The 20738-nt window shown below is 43.3% G+C and overlaps 1 protein-coding gene across 3 annotated transcripts in view; it reads right to left on the bottom strand.

The window, feature by feature from the left end:
* Positions 1 to 20738, bottom strand: part of RASSF6 (Ras association domain family member 6) — a 45175-nt gene that overhangs the window by 22552 nt on the left and 1885 nt on the right. For 2 of the 3 annotated variants that reach the window (XM_059159274.1, XM_059159285.1), the window contains exon 2: positions 11904 to 12001. In XM_059159274.1, the coding sequence (XP_059015257.1) occupies positions 11904 to 11965 (62 nt within the window). In that variant the 5' untranslated portion in view covers positions 11966 to 12001. Of the gene's footprint in view, positions 1 to 11903; positions 12002 to 15937; positions 16113 to 20738 lie in introns of all 3 variants that reach the window. The other variant, XM_059159295.1, reaches the window with a different exon arrangement.

Raw genomic sequence — 20738 nt, 5'->3', positions numbered from 1 at the left:
CAGAGGTTGTCCATATTTTTCTTAGCACAGGCAGGATCATTCTGACTGAATATTAATGGCACTTTGAAAGGATTCCAGAGTGTGAAAGAGTAGTAGAGCTCAGTAAAATGAAGAGTTGGGGTAAAATGAGGAATTAGGAAAAAAAAAAGCTCACCAGTTATGTAAACAACTATAACAAACCTATAGGTTTCAGTTGTATTCTGAGGATGGGCGAGAGCTTTAAGAGTAGATGCTGCCTACAATGAACTTCGGGGGTGGAGGGGTGGTGGGATTGAACACGAACAGTGTGAGGAGCTTCCCAGCCAAAGAGGATGTTCACAAGGACATGGGGTGATTTCCATAGTTTTTGTGGAGAAAGCTCAGAGCATTGGGATTCTAAGAGTAGAACATGCAAATGGGGAGTGGTAAGCGATGAACCAAGAAGCAGGTAGGAACCTCCTGAGCCATTTTAAGAAGCTTGAAATTCTACCCCGCGGGCAGGGGCAGCTACCGAACACTGAACATTCTAGGCAAAAGAAAGACATGATGATAAGGGCCCGTAGGGAACTTCCAGGAGATGGATTCCAGGACAAGATGGAAGCAGAGATGAGTGGGACTACTGCAACGGTACAGGCGTGGGGGAGCACAGGAGCAAGGCTGGGTTCCCTGGCATGTGCTCAAGGGTCCCTCATGCACAGAAGGGAATAGAGTCTAGGTGCGTCCTAAATAAGTACTGGGATTACATGATTTAGGACACTGGAAGATAATCATAAAAATGTTGCCCACACAGTCCCTAATCAGGTAAGGGGGCAGTGATTTAATACACACTGTGCCCTGTCAGTGGTAATTGTAACAGATTTTCTGGATCCACTTAAATGTTACATATGGATCTTCCTCCCCTCAAGAAAGGCAACAAATATCTGTGCACCTTTCGGTCTCAGCCACCAAAGAGTTCCCCGCCGATCCTGGATCAGGCTGCTCAGGCTGCTAAGTAACTATTCAGTTGTCCTAACAAAGCTATAAGATGGGTGAGAAGAAATGGATTTCAGATCCAGTCTTCTCGGTTTACACATCTGGGATGTCTAGAGGCCACGGGATGCCCAAGAAATAGACGTAAGGTTCAAACAGCCTACACACTTTATGTTTGATCCAGAAGACACTGGTTTTCTGATAGCTTGGAGTTTTGGAACATGAAGTACTGCATCATAATATATAACAAGATTTACAAAAAACACATCGACCAGTATATAATAAGGATAGTGTTTTAAAGATTTATTTATTTATTTGAGAGAGAGAGAGTGCACGCACACACACACACAGCCAGGGTTGGGGGGAGGAGGGTGAAGGGGCAGAGAGAAGCAGGCTCCCCACTGAGCAGAGAGCTCACTCAGGGCTTGATCCCAGACGCTGAGATCATGACTGAGCCGAAGGCAGTCGCTTAATGGACTAAGCCACCCAGGCGCCCTGATATGGAAAGTATTTAAAGAAAACTGAGGAATGGCAAACTTCCATATAAACTGGACTTCTGACTAAATGAAGGGAGAGAAGGATAACCTTCTCAAGAGAGAAGCTGGCACTGTGCACTGGCAGTGCCGAGATCAGATCCCGATAGAGGCGATGGACACCCAGAATTATTCACAGCAGTTCGAGAAGTGTGCTAATGCTAACCGCAAAACTGGACACGGGGATGACAGGTATAGCACCAGGATGCTGAAGAGGGCTCAGGGCTCCTGTTCCTTTAAGGCTCCCAGCCTGGTTTTACGAGCAATAGTGCATCTAGAATTAACTGTAAAATGCTTAGGTGTACTTTGTACTTTGTGGCCTGAATTGCAGCTGCTCAGCAGATGGGAATTACCCGCACACTGACGTCTGCCGTGAGTAATGGACTTAGCAAGAAATGAGTTCCTCAATCTTATCATGCTATTTAGCTGGCCGGAAGAAACAATATTTATTTGATCTTATAAACCTATAATATTCATGGACACAGGACAGCATGATGGATGGAACGGAGTTATGCCTTGCATCCATAGAGAGAATGGATGTCAAATATTAGTTCTAATGAGAGTTCTTCCTCTTGTTTTAGTAATGATATACAGTGCAATTAAGTGGATATCCAATCCCTTTCCTGGAAACCAAAAACCCTGTCTCACTCTTTACTAAGTGATTCTTACTATTTGGACCCAGTAAAGACAAACCAGAAACACTGTTGCACGGTGTAACCTAACACAAACTTCAGAGGCTCCCAGGAAATAAATCAGAAAAAAAGACAGCCCAGCTTAGCCAGGAAAGGGGTCTTTGGCCTCGGCTGTGCTTCCTGACTTTATGAGACTTCTGCCCCGGGGAGACTTACTGGAAAATGGCGGGGTTCCCGATCAGGTATCCCCAAACTGCGTTGTGACCGCAGCCTTAGAAACAACGTTCTACTGTGCATATTGCTGTGTTTAGGAGAAGGAACCTAACCCATCTGAAAGAGTATCTTTAAAGAGATGAAAAATTGAGGGAGAATAAAAATGTTACCTCGCTGTCTTGTACATTTGGTTCTCCACCCAAAACACATGAATTTTGTTCCTAAGATTAAATTTGAGCTATGGGATCAACAGTTTTGTGGTAGGTTAAAAAACTGAATTTAAAACTTTCTGTTTTTTAGTAAAATAACCATGAATAAAGTATGTAAAGGTGACCTGGCTGGGACCATGTGCTGGCCGGCAGGACAGGGATCTATTTTATGGGTCGTAGTTCGGTCTACTTCTCAAACTTTATATAATAAGTGCAAAAAGCATATATAATCTTGGCGTAGGTTTACTTTCATAAAAACATAATATAAACTCCTGCACGTTTTTGGAGGTGGAACCAGAAACTGGGACAACAGAAAAATTAGGAGGACCTTATCATGAAACCATTTGCCAAGACAACGTGTCATTTCATATTATTGACGTCTGTGTGATGTCTGCAAACAGCAGCAGAATTCTCTTAAGGCACTTTATCCTGGGGACTGTCAACTTGAAGCCTGGAACTAAAATGGCGAACTTCTGCAGCGACTCTCCTATTAGCCGCCTCAGCTCCAGATCTTTCTGCCTCCAGCCACCTCTCTCGGCTCACCTGAACAAAGAAGGCGGCCTTTCAATCTTTGCATCAAGACCTTCCTCAGCCCAGGAGGTCCTTCACATTTCCATGGCAAATGAAGGGGTTGGGCTCCACAGTTTGAAAACAGCGACATTGGAAGAGGAGGGCTATCTCGATGGCAGTAAAAATGCAAATCCTGAATAACTGGGCAGCCCCGAATTTGTCGACCTCTCCTGACTTCCTTCGAAAGGGCTGCCCTTTTCAAAAAGGAAGGGTTTCTAATATTTCTAGTAATTCCGCTAAAGTATGAGTAATTACTGCTGATGAGCAGGATCAGGGTGCCTGTGGTCTGTACCCTTTGCTCATCCAAGCAGTTCTATCCCAGACCCAACTCCTTCCTTCTTCACTGCTGACAACCCGTAATAAAAAGGACCTGCGGGTTGTGTGAACTCCACTACAAATCTGATCAATACGGTAGTATAACCAGATGTGCCTCCCCTCCCCACGATCACCCCTGGGCTGGCTTAGGCCACTTTGGACTTCTATATTTTGGGGGGGATTCGTCTTTTCCTGGTGAGTCCTGTAAAAACTGGCCCAGAGCCATGAGTAGATAGAAGTGCCAGCTTCTCTCGGGTCCTCAACCCTGAGAACCCAGATAAGAACAAAAGGATTAAAGACTTGGGGAAACTTGAAGTGATGGCGAGCTGGTGGATACGAAACAAAGAAAAATGCCCAGTGTTTTCTTGATGATGAACTAACCGTACAGTTGAAGAGAGGGGCCTTAGCTACACAGAACGATGTCACTAGGTGTGGATAAGACCTAAAAGAGGGCTTAAAAGGGAGAGGGAAAGGAGTATCATTCGTTAAAATGCCAGTGCTTCTGAAGAACACGGGTGAGTGCCCTAGATCTGACATCTGCTTTTTTTTTTTAAAGGATTTTATGTATTCATTTGAGAGAGAGAGACAGAGAGAGTACAAGCAGGAGGAGAGGCTGAGGGAGAAGCAGGCTCCCCGCTGAGCAGGGAGCCCCATTTGGGGTTCGATCTCAGGACTCTGGGATCATGACCTAAGCCAAAGGTAGACGCTTAACCAACTGAGCCACTCAGGCACCCCTGATATCTGATTTTTAAGAGAATTCCTTTCTAAGGGTGAACCTCAGTAATTGATATTTTAACACACTAGTGCACCTTCCAACAATTTCAGATGAAGGAAGATACATATCCAACCCCCGTTCCTCTAGGGTTGGGCTTTTAAAGACTTTAATGAAAAGGCTTAAAAAAACTCACGATCTATTACTGCAGCTGTCAGCTTCCATGAGTTGCTCCCATCTCGGACCCCCTTTTCTGTCATCACACACAGCTGAATTCCTAGAGGCAGCCGAGCAGTTTGTGGACAGGGAAGAGAGCAGGAAGGAAGCCTCTGCTCCGTAATCGTCTTCCCCAGCCTGAAACACAGGGAGCTATGGTCTCTGGTTCACAGCCCTCATATTATTCACTAATCAGCACCGGTTTTATATTTTTATTCCAATCCAAAGTACGGACTCGGAACTACCTCCACTTTGATGAAGTAGTCGCTTTTCTTGTTGCGGCCGAGTGTTTTGGAGAGAACCAGTACCGATGTGTGAATGGTGTTAGGACCGAGAACGGAGACCTGTTTATCCGTTTTCCTGCTTTCTCATTTCCTGATCCTTTGGCTCTGACCCCTTTCCATCTCCAAGCCAGCATTGACCATTCTCAGCAGACTCGCTGGGACAGACGCTCCTCACAAAGCTCTCCTGACTTCCCATAGTCAAAGACCCTTGGGATTATATTGGGCCCATATAAAAAAATCTCTCTAAGGTCAGTTGATTAGTAATCTTAATTCTGTTTTGCCATGCAACGTGAAATATTCGCAGGTTCGGGGGCTTAGGTTGTAACCATCTCTGGGAGGCTGTTATTTTGTCCATCACAAGATTCCGGAATGACACCTATCCCGGGATTGTCTGAACACCCGGGAGGCATCTCATTAGAAATTAAAATCTGTATTTTAACCAAGACACCCAGGAAATACACATACATTAAAGAGAAGCCCTGGTTTCATTACTCTACCCCTAGACGTGAAACAGTATTGAAGGGTAGCACATGCCAACACACTAAGGTTGCGATTTAGGTCTCCGATTTAGGTCTTGCACACTCAGGCATGGTCAGAGAAAGTCTGATGGGTCACTATGGAACAGACAGTGCAACAGATGCTTGGGGTACTGCAGCGCATACAGCCAATGACGCCCCTGCAGTGAAGGGACGTCCTTTCTCTAGGAGGAGGACAGAAGAAAACGAAAGAGCAGAATCAGAAATCTGCTGATTTGACCCAGGATAAATGCTCAAAGCACAATAAAACAGGATCACGTGATGCATGGCATCACGTGAAAGATGTGTCAGAGCGGGACATCGGGAGGACTGACATATCCAACTGAGACCACAGTCATGGGAAGGAGCCCGCCATGCGAAGAGTCAAGCAGAGCAGAGCAATGCATCTAACCAGAGATGCACTGCCTGCGTGCAAGACTAAACTTAGCGTGTTTGGAGGAGAGAGAGAAGGGAAGAGTGGTTAAGATGAGGTTCTAAACGTCCTCGGGCCAGATCACATTGGGCCTTAGAGCCCCCTTATGGTCAAGAGTCTATGATAGGAACCTACTGGCTTCAAGCAGGATGTTGTGCCTTACACTGTAAAGGGCCCTCCTGGCTGCTGGGGGCAGTGGCTACGGGGACGGGGAACGGAAGCAGGCGGCCCCATGAGGACACTGCCGCAGTTGCCCAGGCAAGAGATAATGGGGGCTTGGACTGGATGGAGAGAAGTGCTTGGCTTTTGGAGGTGGAGCCAGCTGGACTTGGGGCAGGGTTGGGTATAAAGACGAGGGGATGGAGCAACTGGGCTGGTTTGCGGCTTAAACTGGGATCTTGCTTCGCATTCTCCCATGTGTCGAACTTTCATTTTGGGTTTTTCTAATCCAAGCCTTATACATTTTTCTTTCTTTTTTTAAAAGGTTTTATTTACTTATTTGAGGGAGAAAGAGAGAGAGGAGTTTGAGCAAAGGGAGAGGGAGGGAGAGACGCAGACTCTCCACTGAGCGGGGAGCTCAGTGCAGCTCGATCCCAGGATCCCCGGACCACGACCCGAGCCAAAGGCAGCCACCCAACGACCGATCCACCCAGGTGGTCCCAGGCCTTACACATTTTTAAAACCAGCTGACAAGTAAACACAAGTGTGCCATGCAGCTCTGGTCATGACTGGAGCAGACGCGGGTTGCCTGTGCATAACACCCTTTGTGTATGAATAGTTAGAGGCTTTTGTGCTTGCTGAGAAGGGCTACCCTGTCTCCTCAGCCCAAGGCCCCCATTCTCCAGCGAGGGGCAAACCAACAGTCTCTTGTTACCAGAGTGTCTGGAACACAGCAGGTGGTCTGTGGTCCTCGGGACCATGCCCCTGAGCCGGAGCTAAGGACAGGAGCTTTCTTGGTACCAAGGTACCAGGCTCTTTCCCTGCTCTTCTGCAATGCTGCCAGGACTCTGACTGCTGATTCTCCTTACATTTGAAACTATATATATTGGGGCACTTGGGTGGCTCAGGCAGTTAAGTGTCTGCCTTCAGCTCAGGTCATGATCCCAGGGTCCAGGGATCAAGTCCCACATCGGGCTCCCCGCTCAGCGAGGAGCCTGCTTCTCCCTCTCCCTCTGCCTGCCGCACCCACCCCCGCTTGTGCTCTCTGTGTCATATAAATAAATAAAATCTTAAAAAAGAAAGAAAGAAAGAAAAAGAAGCGATAATATATTAAGTGACCTCCTTGTTTTTCTTCCGGGCATCCGCCTTACACTTCAGCCTCTACACAGAGCTCACAGAACATGCCGTGGCATCTGCTTTGCCCAACGTACTTTCAAGAGATGCTTTTCCCTGTGTCCTGTACCCCACGCCCACCCTGGGTACTTTTCACTTGCTGGCACTCTGAGCTCCCCCTGGCCGTAAGGACTTCAGGCAATCTCCCCGTGTCAGGAATGCTCTCCCGCTCACTCTTAAACTTGCGCGCTTCTCCTTGTTCAGATCTCAGGGATCGCGCCCTGCTTAAGCGAGGTCCCTCTTCTCTAAAGGGTCCCTCTCCTTCTGAACACTTAGCTCACTTTAATATCAGGACTTCAGACCTGTGGTTCTCCAAGTGTGACTCCCAGACCAGTAGCACCTGCAGCAGGTGGAGACTGAGACGTGGGAACGCTCACTCCAGTCCGGACCTACTGCGTCACAGTCTGGGAACGGAGCCCTGCAATCGCCTGTGTAGCAAGCCCTTCAGATGATGCTGGTGAAGAGATCTGAAGCTTCAGGTGGCTCTTTTCTATTTGTGCTCAAAATTCTATACTCTAGTATGGAATATTATATTATGGAATATTCTAGTACATCTTCTGGTTCATGGTATGTTCTCAGTAATTGTTTAAGGAAGAAAATATAGAAAATTAAAGCCTGGCCTATCTTTTTAAGATTTTATTTATTTATTTATTTATTTGAGAGAGAGAGAGAGAGAGAGAGAGCACGCACGCAAGCAGGAGAAGGGGCAGAGGGAGAGGGAGAGAATCTGGAGCAGACTCTGTGCTGAGGGCAGAGCCTGACCTGAGGCTCAATCTTAGGACCCTGAGATCACAACCTGAGCTGAAATCAAGAGTCAGGTGCTTAATGGACTGAGCCACTCACGTGCCCCCTGACCTGGTTTTAGAGGGGGAAAAAAATCTTTCACCAGTGTTACACATCCTGAAATTCAAGTAAATTCCATAAGTTAATGTATTTCTCCTCTCTGAATTTTGATTTTACCAGATTTCCTATTGAAATATTTTCAGTGTATATTGGAGGGATGGATAATCTTATTTTGTAGCTGACCAAAGTGATAATAAGTAAATTTCATTGGGAATAACAGTCATATTGGTATGCCTCACTTCTGTCAATGCTGATTAAAACATATCTGACATAAAGAAAGCTAAATAAATGAATTTTTTCACATATCTGGGGGGACATTATTGACCATTTTTTGACCTAGTAACTAACATGATACCCAGTTTTCATTATGAAGATTTCAAACCTAATAATGGAAATGTTAAAATACATCTTTAAAAACATGGGTGCCTGGGTGGCTCAGTGGGTTAAGCCGCTGCCTTCGGCTCAGGTCATGATCTCAGAGTCCTGGGATCGAGTCCCACATCGGGCTCTCTGCTCAGCAGGGAGCCTGCTTCCTCCTCTCTCTCTCTGCCTACTTGTGATCTCTCTCTGTCAAATAAATAAATAAAATCTTAAAAAAAAAATAAAAACAATCCTCACACAGAAAAAAAATTCTCCAATTTAAAGGAGATGGTCTCTGGGCACCTGGGTGGCTCAGTGGGTTAAGCGTCTGCCTTCGGCTCAGGTCATGATCCCAGAGTCCTGGGATGGAGCTCTGCATTGGGTTCCCTGCTCAGCAGGGAGCCTGCTTCTCCCTCTCCCTCTCCCTGCCGCTCTGCCTACTTGTGTTCTCTATCGCTCTGTCAAATAAATAAATAAAATCTTTTAAAAAATAAATAAAGGAGATGGTCCCAAACATATCTTGAACTTTTTTTCCTGATTTATTTTAATATTCTGACTCCTTAATAAAAATATGTCAGGGAGGGTTCCCTTATCCTTTGTTAAAGACAGTCCAGTGGCCTACCTGCAGAGCACGCCGAGGCACGCGGTGTTCGCTCCAGTTCCTCTGATGGAGAGAAGACCCTGGCCATGGAAACTGGGCCAACGTTGCCCTCTGGCTCTACTGGCCAGGTAGGAGCAGCCTCTGGAACACTGGCTCTTTGTGCTGAATTTGTGCTAAGAGGTGCCGGTGGCTGATTCCTTTGTTTCAGCAAAGGGTGCCTGGCCAGCATGCTTGGAAAAAGACACTGTTCGGAATAATGCACTTCAAGCCGCACTTTATTCCATCATGCTAATTAAAGTTATTTACTGAGGATGGGAAGGCACACATGCCCCGTGGGCTGCTCCTGGGAGAGCTGCAGCCTGCGAGGGTCTGTATTAGGTTCCCAAGTAGGAGAACAAGTTACCATTCTGAGAATGAAATCTGATCTGCATTCTCAAACCGGATTTGAACATTTTTTCAAGTACATGGTTGGCATTTACTCACTTCTAAAGTGTCCTGATTTCAGCCTAGGACCTGAAATGAGCGAGCTTTGCCAGCAACCAGATGGAACCATTTTTTTTTTAAACTCAGCTCACTTAGAATATTTACCATGTGTTGCACCAGAGCAGTGATGACCCCAGGCAATGAAAAGGCAACTAGAAACTTCATTTGAGCATGATTCTGGCGCTGCCAACACCCTTTATCCAGGGAAATGTCTAAACTTGGAGAATTCTCATTCAGCAGTAAGACATAAATGTTATATTGTTGCTACACTATTAATACCATGACCTCTTATTTTCTTGATCATATGTAGCTCTCATGAAATTTGCGGAAGCCAAAATTTCCATCAAGCACGTTCTATTTTCCTACTATTTTCCATTATTTTCATGTGTTTCTGTGCAGGAAAATAAAAATCCCTTCATAAGTTTATAATTTCTGTCTTGTTCGCGTAGTACGGAGTGGGAGCCGAATGACTCTCTGTCCAGTGAATCAAAGAATGGGCGAGTTTGGTAGATTTGTGACAAGTTGGATATCACAGGTGGTCAGTGGTATTCTTATAATTTGTGGCAACTGTTTTTTTTTTTAATTTTTTATTTTTTATAAACATATATTTTTATCCCCAGGGGTACAGGTCTGTGAATCGCCAGGTTTACACACTTCACAGCACTCACCAAAGCACATACCCTCCCCAATGTCCATAGTGGCAACTGTTTTTAAAGATTTCTCCAGGTGGTTAGAAGTTCTCGCGTTAATCCCTTCCTCCTCTGAGCAGGGGTTCCTAGAATTGAGTACGCATCAGAAATAACCTGATTAACTGTGGAGTGGAGCCCAGGATCTGCATTGTTACCAAATTTTCTGATGGGTGGGGGGCGGCCCATGGACTGCATTTTGAGAAATGCTATCTTCCAGTCTAGGGTTCGTGTAAATGTTGCAATATTTTATTTTACCACCCGGAGCTCCAGTTAATACGCAGATACCAGTGTGTGAAAGGGGGTCTGGGTTACAGAAGGTAAACAATCGGTCCTCTATGTGGTCAAGTCAAAATATGACACAAAATAAGGATCACTAGAATCTCAAACCCTCCCCCACCCCAACCAAATGTGGTTTGTCTCTTCCGTCAAAATATATGCAGAATCCGGCCTTTCTTTTTAATCTCCACTACTGCCGCCTTGGCTCAAGGCACCATCATCTCGACGCTGAACTATCGGCTCCTTGATCATTTCTCTGCTTCCATCCTTGTGCCCCTTTTCAGCCTCCTCCTAACCTCACACAGACTGATCATTGACTCATGTGCTCCGTATCCATCAACGGCGTCTCCTGTCATAAGTGGGCAAGCTGGGGTCTCACAATGGCCTGTGAAATCCCGTACGCTCTGGCCCATGATGTCAGGAACTTCGGCTTCTGCTGTCCGTCCTGCTTCGTTTCCCCACACTGGCTTCCTCCACCCTTAGACGTGTGCACCTGCCTCAGGGCTGTGACCTGCTGTCCCCTTTGCTCCCAGCCAGCTGCCTGCACAGCTGCTTTCTCACCTCCTGCAGGCTTTTCTTCTAGTGTTACTTCCCCACTAAGAGCTTCCCCGGGCCATCCAGTAGGACACCACAAACCCCTGCTGTCCTCCCCTGGCACTCATTATTCCCTTTCTGCTTTATTTTTATTCTTCATACCTTTGGTCTCTAATGATATACATTGTTACTCATTTGTCTTACACAGTCACTGTATCCCCCTTTTAGGAGGCTACCCCATGAGGCTGGGAGCTTTGTTGGGCTCACTGCGGAACACTCAGGGCCCAGAAGAATCCCCATCCACAGGGAGAAGTTCGTAAGTTCCTAAGTAATGAAAAGAAGAATCCACTGTCTTCTGCGTCCCATATTCTTCCCCCTCTTGTCTGTCATGTGTGTCCTCCAGGTGTGACTCTAATTCCGTTTTGGACCATAGTTGTTCTCTCTCTTTCTATGGCCCAATCCGGCATCATTTACATCCATTTGCCTCTATTGTTTGTTTGGCTTTGTTCCTCTTCCCTGTGAGACGTGGGTCCGCTTCTGGACCCCTCAGTTTCTTTTTTCGTACTGTGTCGTCTTTCTCCTCGTCCGCTTCTGCTCCAGCTCAGCCAATTCAGTCCTCAGCTTTACTTCTAGAGGTTTCAAGTCCCTGATCTGTTGTTCCCCAACCCATGTAACAGCTTTACTTCTAGAGGTTTCAAGTCCCTGATCTGTTGTTCCCCAACCCATGTAAGACGATGTCTGCTGTGTGCAAGGAAACAACTGTGGATGTCCCATATGTTGAGGAACTTAACATCAAGGGGAACATGGTGAAGATGGGGTGCGTCCTGAGGAGCAAGAGAGGGAGAGGAGAGGACAGGGAAACCTGTTTGGGGCCCTGGACTAGTTCTTTGGTTATATCATTTATGAGGAGCCTTGGATCTTTTACTTGAGGCAGTTTCTGAGAATTCTGCCAACTATGAAAATAGAAATTTAGCATTTAAGTAAATTAGACCACTACTTAGGAAGCATGAGGCATTCTTCCGTGAGAGGTTATGGGTTAGCAGTCTTTCGGACCATATTTTTTCAAATTCCTATTCAATGTCCCCACCGTTGATTCATATTATTGATCTTTAGGTCATATGTCATGCTTAGAATGACACAGTGCCAGGGCAGAATTCATGAACGACCATGGAACAGCATAACACATAATAGAGACATATAATTACCCGGTAATAAATGTCCTCTCATTAACGAAGATCCACGAAGCACACTGGTGAGCCATCATCATCCTCGTTTCCCCTTTTTGTGGTCATCTGAGGATACCCTAAGACATTAGAATAGTATTAATGGTCTATTCCTGTGATATACTCAGAAAAGAGTTTCTGACTTAAACTGAAATGCTGTGTTGTGTCCCTTGTGTGTAAAAGTATTTGGGGAAATTTTTAAGCGGAGCGGTGTTTCATATATGGGCATGAAGGTTGGGTTGGGGAGGGAAGGAAAGAGGATTTTTTTTTTTTTTTTTTTTACCGTGTGCCCTGGGTCCTATACTCTATACCTGAGCCAGTCTATAGATGTCACCGCATTTAATCCTCAGACTCTCCCAGCGAGGTGTGGGCATTCTCACCTGTGTTCCGACACAAGTGGTGTCGGGATGTCTTTAAGTCTGAATGTCTTTAAGACCTCTCCTTTCTTCTTTCCGCCAACATAATTTTTGCATTTCAGAAAGGTTATATAGATGAAAATCTTTGACTTCCTATCAGTTTGTCTGTTCTAAGATTCTTTCCAAAGACTTTTTCTATATCTGTGGGAATTAATATCGAGGATAAGGGAGATGCCCTCCAAAACGTTCATTGGTAAGGAACTAAGCTCAGAGTTCATATTGGTAACTACAACTCACTTTGAGTGAGTTTCCAAATAGAAAAATCCATTTTACCCCCCATGATATATGTCCCATTTAAAATTAAAAATTACATTCTTCATATAATTTAGGGGAAATAAGTAGTAAAAGAAGAGGAACATATAACTTAATTAAAACAATCTCTAAAGAAAAAGGGGCATAAAGTGGGCATATGAAAAAATACTAGGTGAACCAGAAATATATAACTTAATATACGGTCTTCCCCTTGGTAATGAATTTGAGAGGCTGAGAGCTATACAATGGGAAGATAGTGAGAGAGAAAGGCAGACATAATAGAGTGATATTTCTAAGAAAGTATGATACAAACCACAATGCGGTCCCATGATAAATGCAAATGATTTGCAAATTTGTAAGTGAAACCCTGGATCAAAATTGTGCTGAAAATCACTTTCCAGTTGGTGGCCATATTAACTATGCTTTTGGTAATGAATATACCCAGTATGGCTAAATTTGGCATAACTCCTGTTAGAAATCCTATTTCTGAATTTTTACTATTTGATTCGGAATACACTCTTAAAGATTTTTTTTTTTTCATTTTTCAATTTATCCACAGTTCTGATACTACCAGGTTTTAGTGATACAGAAGTTATCTTTCTGTTCTATCTTTCTATAAATGCACAGATGTGCTTGGGATGTTTAAAAGCGCTGTTTCTTGGTGCGAAGCTTACTTTTTATTGAGAAGTATTAAAAAAAAAATAAAAAAGAAACTGCATGAGGAACTTTGCCTGGCTGGAATAATGTTTCTGAAGCCTTGCTGGTTTTATATTTTATAGTAGAATATCCAGAAATTTATGGGAAAAATGGATGTCTTGCTGTTACCATATTTTTAAAGAAAAATTCCAGAGACTTGTGAAAAAAATTCAGTTTTAAACTTCTGCTTCCTTAGCAGCTCAGTGTTGTTTTCTTTAAGAAGATATTCAATTCCCAAAGGCTTCTATAACCCCCCCAAAAAGACATTTTATAATAATTGAAATGTTTTTGGCAACGTGGGAATACAGGATAGTTAAAGTAGGGAAGAAATCCTAGGGCAATGTTTGGAGATGTTCAGAAAAGAAGAAAATGTACTATGTCAATAGAAAAACTCCAGAATCACTGGTGCAAGGCAAGGAAGGGTTGGCCAGTGTGTAAGTCTGTTTTTGCAGTATTCCTAGGACGGGTTCTCTCTTACATGATTCTGTGCAAGGGAAGACATTTCTTCTACCCCAGACATTCAACCCCAATTGACTGAACCCTGCCCCAGTCCTGCAGACACGATTTTAAGTTTCCAGGCAGCTAAAATCAAGCTCTGACTCGCAAGTGCTGACGAAGTATGAGGTAACGTCCTTCAAGTCTCCTTCAGGCCCTGGAAACCGTGGTCACACATGAATAACATCCTCCTCTATGTCTTCATCTAAATAGCATCAGGGTGTGACTAGAGATTTTAAGTATAACATTTTCTAGTCATCCCATTTTGCTGAAATTAAATATTTAATTCCTACTACTTCAAGCTTAGAGAATCATAGTGAATATAGCCAGGATAAAAAGTTAGGCTAGAGAGAAAAGTTCAATTTTTTATTTAAAATAAGAGGGGGAGGGACTTCCTCTTCTTACTTCTAAATCAGCTTGGTTTGGTTGGAGTAAGATGTTCAGAAGACATTTCGTGTCTTCCTTCTCCAGGAGACTAGCAATCCCCCCACCAATTGCCCAGAGGAAGGAAAAAAGAAGAAAGGAAAGCTATTTTCACAAAATCCTTGGTGCATATTCTTCTCATAACATATTATTTGAAATTATATAATCTATTTGAAAGCTATGAGCACATCTCACCAGGCAGATTGTAATAGTCTCTAAGCTCAGTGCTTGACTAATTTCTCTTTATGCTATTGCCATTCTGACCATCACATCATCTTGTTCACAAACCTTCCTGGGATCTCATTCTTAGCAAATAATGTCCAAGTCTCCCAACCTGACATTCAGGTTTTCTGCAATTCCACCAACACCTACTTTTCCAACCTGAAAACTGAAACTTTTCTCAAATATCAGGCCTAATAGTTTAATGGATCTCAAACCACTGACTCTCTCCTTTCCGGTTAGTCTCCTCACACGACAGGGCCCTCGTCACCAGAGGCCGAGGTCCAGACTCCTGCTTCTTCCTCATCTCTGCTCAAGTGGGACCAGAGTAAGTCTCCCCATAGCCTATTATCTTCATTGGTGTGATGCCATTTTCTACTTTGTACTTTCTGTGATGCCCTTTCTACCTCGTACTGTCATTCTAGATGTATACCTTACTTCTGTTTCTACTCATAGCTTCTTGCTCAAAGACTTGCGGTCCTCTAGTTGGGCATATATCCCGCTTTGATAGCTCATCATTGGAAGGGGGAATCTCATGAAGATTCATGATGAAAGGGACAGAAGCTTAGGCAACCAGGTAGATTAAGCTTGTGTAGGTCATAAGTTACATGGGTCTTTTAGGCTGCCTTAGGACAAAAACATAGCATGTCCCATGAGTCCAGCCAATCCTAGTTACTCATTCATAGGATCTGGTCTGGGCTGTTTGGTTCTACAGCCTTGGCTCTTGCTTCTAAAACCTGAATTTTGCCTTTAGACGTTGTCATTCTAATCACCCATGAAAAGGGTCCTTGTGGCCCTCTACTGAGAATCCCCCAGTGGTAACTTCATCGTCCAAACCTTCTCCTGGATCCCAATTATTTACCATCTGTCCTCTAAGTTTGCCCCTCCTTGCACCTCCCCTCCCACACTCCAGTGGCCCATGTCTTGTCAAATTTCATTTGTCAAAATGAACTTGTCAAAAAGTTGTCAAAATCATTTTCTCTCCTCATTTTCTCGGCCTCTTAGCAGCACTTGACAAGGTTGATTGCTTCCTGCTTTTGAAACCCTTTCTTCTCTTGAGGCTTTTGAGACAAAGCAGTAACCACAACAACTTTGCTTCACTTTTGTTTTGTTTTGTTGTTTTGCTCTTTCTCAGGTCTCAAGATTTTACTTTCCCTCTGGAATCCTCTGTACCATCATGGGATGCTGCCTTGTTCCTCTAGTCCATCCCCAGCCACGTCCTCTTCTGTGTTTGCACTTCTCCCAGGTAACCGGATCCCTCTCTAAACCAACCACGTTGCTGAGCCATAGCCTCGTGTCACTATCTACTTAGTCAACTTGGATGTATAGCAGGCATCTCTGTATCAATCAACATGGCCAAGACAGGACCACAGACTTCCTTCTGTCTCCAGAATTCCCTCCTCCACAGTTCTTTCCCATCTACTCAATTAGGCACCATAACTAAGACTCAGTTTTATTGTTTACTCTTTCATTATAACCAGATTCCCATCCCAAAGTAAATCCTATGGATTGTACCTCCAATATATATGAGAACCTCAAAAGCTTCTATTTCCAGTGCTGCCACACTGAGCCAGGCCTTCATCATCTTCCTCCTGGATTTCTGCGTCCGCCTCATGACTCGCTCCCCAGCATCCGCACTGTGACTAGTATTCTACTGTCCACACAGCATCTAGGGTGATGGTTTTAAGGACTGAAACAGATGTCATCATCCCATGATTAAAAGCTTTCTATGGCTTCCAAGAAAGAACTAGAATAAAATATAGCCTCCTTATGATGACCCACAAAATCCTGTCCATCTCTTGCATGTTCATTCCCTTATTTTCCCCACTGATTACATTTCATCTATGTTGGACTTTTTGCTGGTTTTCAGTCACTCCCTAAGCTCATTCTCATTTTAGTGATTTATATTTGTTGCTCCTGCTTGGAGCATCCTATCCTGAGCCTTTCTGTTTCCCCACATGCTTATCTCGGGCCACGTATCTCTCTCTCAGAGGCTTTCCCTTAGCAAGTCTCAGCCAGCCACTACCCTATGATTTCCATTGAGGTACGTAACAGCATCTGAAAGGGTCTTATCCATTCAAGAGTCTGTCCTTCCCAAGCACAAAATGAACTTCTTTGGATCAGGGCTTTTTATTTACCTGTGTTCATCCAGCTCTCAGAATTTTGCCTGGAGCCTGGAAGGAATTCAATGAATATTTTCTGATTGGCTGACTAAATGTCAAGCTGCAGATGTGTCTGAAGAATTCATTGTTAGTTTTGAAGTTCTCTTGACTTCACAGTTAGCATGACAGTTTTGCTGAGACTAGAAGTCAGGTGTATCCTGAACTGAAGAATCACCAGTGGAAGGTGCGGTTGACTGTGATGGGCTAAAGAGCCATTGAAGGAGCTTCCAGGTTAGCTCCTTGTTTATATTTATAAGAAAATAGTTCAAGTATCATTAAAGATCCCAAACCATTGCTGTGGAATCACATTGTCAAACCTGTGAGCTATGATGAAGCAAATCAGAAGATTTCAGATGTGATAAAGGACTCCAGAAGCTCTTACCTTGTTCTCTGAACTCAAGAAGAAAGACGGTTAAATGGAATTTATAGAAGAAAATAAAAACTGGATAAAATTCTTGTTCATGGGCAATATGTGCTAACTGAATAGGAAATAATATTGACTGTACAAACAGTCCCAATATCTGCAAGGTAAAAATATAATTTGGTCAAAGTCTCATTTTATTATTAATTGCCAAGGTGAGAAATAGGTCTGTGAATTCATACAGTTTCCATTCTTCCATTAACCTTGATTCCTAGCAATTCAAACCCTGGTGGGATCTTTGTGAATATCCTCTAAATTATAGAAATTTGGTAGATTTAAGGGTCGGAGCTAGTTTCCTCAGAAGGCTTAAGAGAAGGACAGCAGAGGTCATGATAAGCAGAGAGGAGGATTTATGAAGAAAAGAAAAACGGTAATTCTGGAAGCCTAGAGGTCTTATGTTGGGCATTCACAATTAGCCTGGTAGAACATGAGGAACTATGCCTTGAGGAGGAAGGTAGTTGTTACAAATCTATGTACTTAACTGGAAGGGTGAGTCATAGAAGCTCTCTGGTCCTGAGGCCAGAGTTGGTTGACTTAGGCTGTGTATGAAATAAGATTATTATTCAGTAAGTTCCGTTATTTATGTCTTCATTTTGTCCAGATAGAATGGAGCTTATGAGATAGGAAATGAGACAGGTCCCCCATCTAGTCCTGGAGAAATAAACAGTCCTGGAAGTACTGGGTAGGTCTAAGCTCAGACGGGCCTCAGTGGTGCAACAGGGAAGGGCCGAGACTAGGAAGGTAGACTTGGTCTGAGGCAGGAGCCTGAGAAGGATCAGCCAGCACCAGCTTGAAGCCACACTGACACACGAGTGTGGCAGAGAGCACCGTGCGTGGCTCCCCCTGCTTTGTGTCCTGTCTAGACGGGGGCGTGCCAGGACTGGTCAGTTGTCAGGAGACCAGAGGATGCCAGGGGGATCCCAGCCCCGATGAACTTAAATGGGCCAGTCACATAAAGTACCTTTCTGCGCCCTATCATGCATTAAATGGCTACTTGTGTGAGAGAGGAAACATGGTTCTTGTGTCCTCAACAAAGATTTCATGAGCTCCCTCTCTGGGCCTGCTCCTGTGCTAACCCCCCAAGTGCGGCCTCTCTCTGTATCTGCAGCCCCTTATTCCTGGGGCCGCTGTGGGTGCATGAGGCGTCAAAACAGTCATAATTCTACAACAAACTGAAAGAATACAGGTGCTAATTTTCACAGCGAATGAAATGCAGCTTTTTCATGACTTGCTGCTTTCTCTCTTGGACTGCATTTTATTTTACTGAATTTAATTGCTCCTTTAGAACAGGATTACTGCTTATTTCATTTTTATACCTCCTAGGGTGAGTGTATGTATGCAACTATATAGGCAAAAACATATAGAAAAGAAAGAATGTATTCAATATATAGGGAGGTATATTAAAATAATAACCACCAAATTGTGACCCATGAAATTATGGGTGACAATTATTTTCTTTTTGATTTCATACGTTCTTTCTAAATCATACACAAAGAACATATCTTACATAACACACACCATAAAGGTTGCTTAAAAAAATAAAGAATGGAAAGTAACACATTGGAATAGCAAATGTGTATTTAAATTATGAAGCAAGATTATATTCAGGTCTGCACACATGGAATGTTTTTTTTTTTTTTTTTTAATATTGTTTTGGCCTGAAGAAGCAATGGAAAGTTATATGCATTCAGCTCCAAAATAAAGATGTTTCTTCTAAGCTCTGACCAGGAACCTTGAAGTTGAGAAGAGCAGATCTATATATAATTATATGACTTCAAGGAAATGAAAAAAAAAAAAAAACCTACCATAATTCCAACCATTATCCAATTCTTAGTAAAACAGGAAAAGAACCCAGAGAAGTGTGGTTTCTGGGAAACATCTGGCTCCACAGTTTTCTAAGGAATTTGCCTCATTTGCAAAGATGGGAAAAGCGGGAGGCCGGCATATAAAAACCATCACTTTATTAAGTGATGTGTGTTGCAATGAGAAAATGCTTGTTTTGAGATGCAAATGAAAATGTCTCACAGTGCTTGACTTTAAGACAGGACTGAACCGGAAATGGCTCAAGCACCCAGACTTCTGCGGGAACATGTCATTCCCATCAGTCCCTGTGGAGTCCTGTGTGAAAGGTCACCCTTGACTCTTCTCGTGTGTGCTGACAGGGCACTAGTGCCATGGCTGGACTCTCCCCAGAGCATCCTCAGGGGACAGGAGCTGTAGCAGAAGCACACACGCCTTCAGCCACCTCAGGACTCAAGGCATCTTGCCGCCGCTCAGTCTGGGAGGGAGCTGTGCAGTCCGCCAAAGGCATCTTCTGGAACTGCTGCTATGGTCTAGCTCCAGAAGTCTCTGCTTCATCTAGAATTTCTGAGAGGAAATTCTCAGCTTGACTTCCCAGGCACTGTGAATCCTTCTTCTCGTTCGTGTGTGGCTGAAGAGGGAGCACTTTCTGCTCTTGAACCTCACTGACTACTAGACTCTGGGGTGAGGATGGAGAATGGGTCCTTCAGTCATCTCAGTGACTAGGATGCCACTGTCATCACATTAAAAGGAGACACCTTCACATTCAACTACAGAAAGCAGTAGCATTAGTCCGCTACCTGAAATGAGGTTATGAAGTGATAAAATCACTATATATCTGACAGCTTTGAAAGACATGGAGGGATTTCGGCAACAAAACCAAACTCTCTCTAACATTAGACTTCAGGACAGAGAGAAAATACTCAGAAGTTCTTTCTCAGAGGTTGTATTTTTCTGATTGACCTACATTTGAAAATTAAAAAAAAAATCTAAACTTTAAAAAATATTTAATTCCAGGATGGTTAATATATGGTATAATATTAGTTTTGGGTGTACAATGTACTGATTGAACATTTCCATACAACACTCCGTGCTTATCACAGCAAGCACACTCCTCAATCCCCAACACATAGTTAACCCATCCGCCACCTCCCCTCTAGTAACCATTAGTTTGTTCTCTACAGTTAGGAGTCTCTTTCTTAGTTTGCTTCTTTCTCTCTCCTCCCCACACTCCTATTTTGTTTGGTTTGTTTCATAAATGTCACATATGAGTGAAATCATATGGTATTTGTCTTTTTTTCACTGACTTATTTTACTTAGCGTAATACTCTCTAGATCCATTCAGGTCATTGTAAATGGCAAGATAAAAATCAAACTTTTACAGGAAGCCCATGTATCTCTAATAATCCTAAATTCCCTATGTTCAATGAATCTGTACAAGTACATTGACGGTTCACATTAGATTTCTATTTGAATGAAAAGTATAGGATGCTTCTTATTTTAGGAAGTTAAAAGTTAAAACAAGTATCAAATATGAAACTTTGAATTACACATTAAAAACATGTTACATTTGTGTTACACTATTTCTAATATAACTGAGAAAGTTATTTTTTTAATCATTGCTGATATCTCTCTTTCTCGATGGACCAAAGCATTTAGTAGTTTATCGTAAAATTGTTATATGTATTAGAAATAGTAGAGAAATATATGTATGCTAAAAGAGAGTTTAACTATGAAAACAATGTATTTATGTGGTTAGGTAAATTAATCTCAAGTTAATCTCAAATATGGTTAAGTATAATCTCAGTTGGGGCTACTGTTTATTGTGTAGACATACACCATTAAGAAGTATTATGTAACTTGGCTTAAGAAGTTCCAACCATATCTATTCAGCATAAAGGGATATTTCCTCTTTAAAAAACAGTTGGTGACT

The sequence above is a fragment of the Mustela lutreola genome, chromosome 1 (genome assembly GCF_030435805.1).
Source record: "Mustela lutreola isolate mMusLut2 chromosome 1, mMusLut2.pri, whole genome shotgun sequence".
Classification (NCBI taxonomy): Eukaryota; Metazoa; Chordata; class Mammalia; order Carnivora; family Mustelidae; genus Mustela; species Mustela lutreola.
The sequence above is the reverse complement of the archived record's forward strand: the minus strand, read 5'-3'. Positions and strand labels throughout refer to the sequence as shown.